The sequence below is a fragment of the Galeopterus variegatus genome, unplaced genomic scaffold (genome assembly GCF_000696425.1).
Source record: "Galeopterus variegatus unplaced genomic scaffold, G_variegatus-3.0.2 Scaffold13204, whole genome shotgun sequence".
Classification (NCBI taxonomy): domain Eukaryota; kingdom Metazoa; phylum Chordata; class Mammalia; order Dermoptera; family Cynocephalidae; genus Galeopterus; species Galeopterus variegatus.
Genome location: NW_007739315.1, coordinates 31564 through 37310, shown reverse-complemented (window position 1 = coordinate 37310; position 5747 = coordinate 31564). Strand labels below are relative to the sequence as shown.

At 46.1% G+C, this 5747-nt stretch overlaps 1 protein-coding gene across 1 annotated transcript in view; it reads left to right on the top strand.

The window, feature by feature from the left end:
- The first annotated feature begins 6 nt into the window (after positions 1-6).
- The window catches only part of LOC103581506 (sideroflexin-4-like), a 12357-nt gene continuing 6616 nt past the window's right edge, over positions 7-5747 (top strand). Inside the window, exons 1-8 of the mRNA XM_008563318.1 lie at positions 7-30; positions 1549-1623; positions 2406-2432; positions 2518-2572; positions 3721-3746; positions 4445-4498; positions 4579-4635; positions 4769-4834. Of these exons, the coding sequence (XP_008561540.1) occupies positions 3744-3746; positions 4445-4498; positions 4579-4635; positions 4769-4834 (180 nt within the window). The 5' untranslated portion in view covers positions 7-30; positions 1549-1623; positions 2406-2432; positions 2518-2572; positions 3721-3743. The remainder of the gene's footprint in view (positions 31-1548; positions 1624-2405; positions 2433-2517; positions 2573-3720; positions 3747-4444; positions 4499-4578; positions 4636-4768; positions 4835-5747) is intronic.

Genomic DNA, 5747 nt, shown 5'->3' with positions numbered 1-5747 from the left:
TTAGACCCTACAAACTTGGTCATTTCAATTGTAAGTATTTTTTTTCATCTTCAGAGATAATGAATTTCATGTTTTATCTTGACACTTAAAGACCGTATGTTTCTTTTAAAAGCAGTTGAAATAACTATATATGAGGGTACTTCAAAAAGTTCATGGAAAAAAGTTCGTGGAAATACAGAATTGAAAAATAATGTGAATCTTTTCACGAACTTTTCGAAGCACCTATGCATTATTATGTTTTTATTCCTTCTGAATGAGCTTGTTAGATTGAAAGGGTCATAGAAGCGTACATCTGTTTAACAGGTAATGCCAAGCCTGGGCCAGGTGCTGGTGATTCAAAGAGAATTAAAGCAGATCTTCCGTGTAACGGAGGACACGCTAGCAAAGCTAGTCACGAACCTTGACATGGGCTCTGAGGGGACTGGGGGAACTCTGCAGGTGGGGGTGTTGAGGCAAGGCTGAGACGGGAGAGGGAAGGGAGAAAAGTCAGCAAGAGGAAGCTATAAGCAAAGTCCAGGGTACGAGAGAGGGTCTCCTAGTCACTGGGGCTTTAAATGCAGGGGGACAGGGCGGATCTTGAATGTCACTGAGATGAGTGGGGTTTGCATTGATCCTACAGGGCCAGGTCATGAGGTTTGTGTTTCAGAGGGTCTCTTTGGTGGCCAAGTGACGAGTAACCAGAGCAGTCAGACTGTAGTAGATCAGTTCAGGGGATGGTTCAGTTGTCCAAGTGAAAGACGAGAGTTCGAACCAGGTGTGGCTGGGGGTGAAGAGGAGATGCCCGGTGACCAGTAATAACCCTTCAGGGCACAACCCAAGGGGACACCCCCATATTCATGCTCAAGATGTTCCAAGCCTTGTGTATCACAGGGAAGAACAAGAAACAAACCAAATGCCCATGAGTAGGGAAACAGATAAACATAATGTGCTGTATTCGTACAGTGGAATGCTGATTAGCTGTTAAAAGTGATGTATGATATACCCTGACCTCATAGTAGTGGTTACCTCTGATAGGATGGGGAGAGAAATGAGACTGGTGATGATGGTCCTTTTTGAAAAATAAAGTAAAATTAGAAGCAAATATAACCAGATGTTCACTGTTGTTCATCCTGAGTGAGGAGGTTATAGTGTGAAATCATTCTTTGTATTTTTCTGCATCTAATTTTTTTTCCTCGAAGAAAAGGAGAGAGGAAACAAGACTGAATTGATTAGGTGTGGGGGAGGGTGCGAGGGAGGGGCCTACAGGTTTCTGACTTGCACAGCCAGGTCTTGGTGGCACTGTTCACTGAGACAGTTGACATCAGAGCAGGGGAGGGCAGCGCTGGTGGGGGAAGCTGCTCGAGCTGTCTAGGAAGCTGGGACATCTGATCTGAATGACACAAGGGACTATCCTAATGTAACCTCCCAGGGAATAGAGAGCCTAAGGCTACATTGCTGAAATCAGGTGTGCATTTGAAATACTGGCGAGTGAGCTTGTAATTTCTAAATCTGCGAATAAATCTGAACAATGTTGAGATCATTGATTGATTTCCTGATATTTGATTATAGGCAAAAATAGAAAAATTGAGGCAACTATTGTTCACAAATGAAGATGCATCTGGACAAGAGTTGGAGGACCAAAGGGTATGTCTTCTGTGCCCGGGTGTGCCTGGTTCAGGGCTGGGTGTAGTTGTCTTTAGATGTAGTGAGAATTCCATCTCATAAACCAGAGCAGGTTTCCTCCTTTGCAATGGATATTGGTGGGGATTCTCTGCAGCCAATTCCTGGAACCCATGGCAAACTCCAGAATTCAGGCAGGACTCTGACGTCAGATTCTATCTTCTATAGCACGCGGTGTTCCAGAACAGGGCTGCATTCCTGCTCAAAGGCTCAAAACCAAGTATTCGCTATCTACCTTGCAGTTATGGGACTTTCTGGAGCTCCCAAACATCTGTCCCTCGAGGAAGCCCGTGGGAAGTTCACATATTTAACTTGATTTTTCTGAGAACTTGTTGGGGGCATCTGGGCTGAAAGCTTGGCCCTACTGCAGCTGACTTAGCTAATGGCAAGGTATTGTCCTCTGTACACTGCCTGCTCTGCTCTGAGCTAGGGGCAAGCTGGACTCCGGGGCTCGTCTGATGGATAAGTTAGGTGTGGTCCTCTCTAAGGTTAGAGATGGGACTTTTTAATGTTCCAGTCAGTGTCTTTACGTGGATCGCCTCTTTGCTTGTGTTAGTTCATTTGTTTGTTCAGTTAGTTCATTCGATGCATCCATTTTGATTTGCTGCATTCTCGTGGTGGAACACAGCTCTGGCCTGCACGCTCTGAAAGGCAGAGTGAAGGGGACACCAGAAATAAGACTAGGGAGGAGATTCTTTGCTGCCTACCCATCTTTAAAAGCTATTACTTGCTTTTTCTCTTTTTAGATACAAGAAGCTTGGAAAAGGAGTCTTGTAAGTTTCAGCCCTTCCTATATTTTAGCCTCCTAAACTAATAAAACCAAACATACAGCTAATCTTTGTGTCTACCCTTATGAAGGCAACAGTGCATCCTGACAGCAGCAAACTGATCCCTGCTTTTTTTCGACCTGCAGGTGAGTTGGTTCTAATTTTCAGCAGTGGGTTGGAAAGACATGGTTTGTAGCACTTAGAAAACTCTGCCTGCCTTATTTTAATTTTTTTTCCCCTAGAAGGATTTCTGATGGTGGGTCTGAAACCACAGCTTAAAAAGAATGCCTGAAGGGTCTGGGGTTGTCAGTGGAGAAGAGCAGGTTCAGGGCCTAGAGCCGTATCCAGACCTGTGGAGAGATGTGGGCTTTAGGAACGAGGGACGAGCCTGCAGTAGATCCTGCCCTGCTCTATCATGCCCCAGCGAACATACCGATTACTGTATTGATAGTTCCAGACCTTGCAACTCACAAGTATTAGTATTTTTTTTTTTTTTTTTAAAGATGACCGGTAAGGGGATCTTAACCCTTGACTTGGTGTTGTCAGCACCACGCTCACCCAGTGAGCAAACCGGCCATCCCTATATGGGATCCGAACCCGGGGCCTTGGTGTTATCAGCACCACACTCTCCCGAGTGAGCCACGGGCCGGCCCACAAGTACTAGTATTAAGGATACCATTTAGTAGTCTCTCTGTTTTCATCACATCTAACTAACATGAAGGGAACAAAATTCATGATCCTTCCAACTATAAAATTCTCTCTTTGTATATTATAAATAAGAAACTGGAAATAACATAAATATCCAACAATTCAGATTGTGGTTAAATAATTCATTAAACAGAACGAGATAAGTCCTATATGCTGATATAGAAAGATGGATCTTCAGGAATTAGTATTAAGGGAAAAAAAATCAAAGCATAAAACAGTGTCTAGTGATCCTGGTCGGATAATTAAGAGCTGTGTGTGTGAGAGAATTTGTGTCTGTCCTGACAAATGTGTTCCAAATTTCATCTGGAAGGATGAACGAGTAATGGTTAATGCTGCTGACCTTTGGGGAGAGGCTGGGAGGGCCTTCTTGTTAGGTCTTTCTGTACTGTGCTGCTTTAATTTTTTGCCATATGCACATAGTTATTTTTTTATTAGGGAAAAAAAGAATTTTAGAGTAAAAAATATCCTTGGAGTTCTGTGTCTTCAGAAGGCTGGGGAAGAGGTTTTCAGGTGGGAGCAGCCCCGTGGCCTCCTGTCTGCCTGGGCAGCTGCGGTCACTGACGGAGCTTCTCTTGTCTTCTCTCAGCTTTCCTGCCCTTCACGGTGCCCATGGTGAGTAAGCTGCTGTGCACTGTTAGGACAGCAGGTAAAAGTTTAGCAAGATGCCCATGATCTCGGCTGTGGCCCTCCAGCTCTGGAGCCCTGCCCCTTGACTGCCTGATAGATGGTCACACCTGTGACCCTTGTCTGCTGTTTGTATCCACACCCCTGCCCCCACCCCGCTTACCCAGTCAGGCAGCTGGGCCTCTCGAAGGTCCACAGTGTGACACAGTCATCCTTTCTTTGAATGCCTGCTGTGCACAAAGCCCTGTGGAGGAGGTCAGTGAGTTAGGACAAGTTCCCAGCCACAGTTCCACGGACCTGTCCATTACCTTCCCTCCCCAAGCCCTCCCCTGGGACTTGGAATTGCGCCCCAGCGAGGCCATCCCACCTTGGTTCTCAGGAGGAGCTTTTGTCCACAGCACCAGCCTGTGCCTGCTCCCCCGGCAGGTGCGTACTTCCTAGCTGCCTTGCGGGACTGCAGGCCTCGGAGTCGGGCCCACTATCAGGCTCCCGGTGTCCTCCCTGCCGGTGGTTCAGTGCCCACCAGGTGCTCAGTACCCTCGGCTTGTCCGCTGGCCACAGCCCCTGTGGCATCACCTTCCTCTCCTTGCCCCAGTTCCTATATCTCCCCTGGAAAGTTCTTTGCTCCTGCAAGCCCTCCTTCCCCCGAAAACCCTTGTAACACTGCTCTACTTTCTTTTTAAAAGGTATTTTTGTCACTGATGCCAGCAAAAGGGCTAATGTCCATGATTTTACCTCAGGTAGCAATTATTTCTATTTCACAATTACTGAATTCTGTTATGCTCAAAACAAACCTGTGATCCGTCGCCTCTGCCTGCAGGTTTCCCTCTATACTTACACAACAGTGTTCAACATTATCAACGGAAATGCAAGCTATGTGAGTACTGCAAGACCCAGAGGATATGTGGGTTTGTGTTGTTTCCTTTGGAGTATTTCCTTTTTTAAAAAAAATTATCCTTGCTGGGCAAAACTGTGGTATCTGCTCAGTATGTACTTCTATTTTTCCTTAGAACCGTCGTCCACATGAGACTATACTACTAGGGGCAGGAGCCGCTGCTTCTTCAACCTTCTTTGGAGTAGGTATTTAGTAAGTCTTTGGAATCTTTTTTATTCCTCAGAATCAAAAAGCTTTATTTATTCTTTTTTTTTTAAAAAGATGACCGGTAAGGGGATCTTAACCCTTGACTTGGTGTTGTCAGCACCACGCTCACCCAGCGAGCTAACCGGCCATCCCTATATGGGATCCGAACCCGGGGCCTTGGTGTTATCAGCACCGCACTCTCCTGAGTGAGCAACGGGCTGGCCCAAAAAAAGCTTTATTTATTCTGATTACAAATTTATGTTCCAACTTAATTGAGAAAATATGGATAGGAAATAAGTCACCTGTGTGTCACCTCCAAATTAATATTCTAAGTCTCTAGGTATATACTCAGTCCTGTTATCTTTTCAAAAATGAGTTTATGCTACACAAACATGTTCTATGAATTGTATATTGTTTTGGATGTCAGGACACTGTAATGTTAATGATGTAGACTTTAGAGTTGGACAGTCGTGGGTTCCCATCCTGGCTCAAACCCTCAATGGCTCTAGGACTCTGGACAAGTTGCATAACCTCTTTAAGTCCCCATCACTCCTTGGATGAACAGGGAGGACACCTCGATGTTGCAAGAATTAAAACAAATTAGGGCCGGCCTGGTGGCGCACTGGATAGTGTGCCGCTTGGGAAGTGCGGCGGCGCTCCCGCCCGAGGGTTCGGATCCCACATACAGACCGGTTCCCGCTCACTGGCTGAGCGAGGCGCGGGAGCGACACCGAGGGTTGTGATCCCGTTGCCGGTCCCCGGTCCGGTGCGGGGGCAACACTGAGGGTTGCGATCCGTTGCCAGACACGGAAAAAGACAAAAGACAAAAAAAAAAACAAAAAAAACCAAATCAATACCTGGAGCACACTGGCAACGAACAGTCTGACCTGTTACAGGAACTAGCTCAG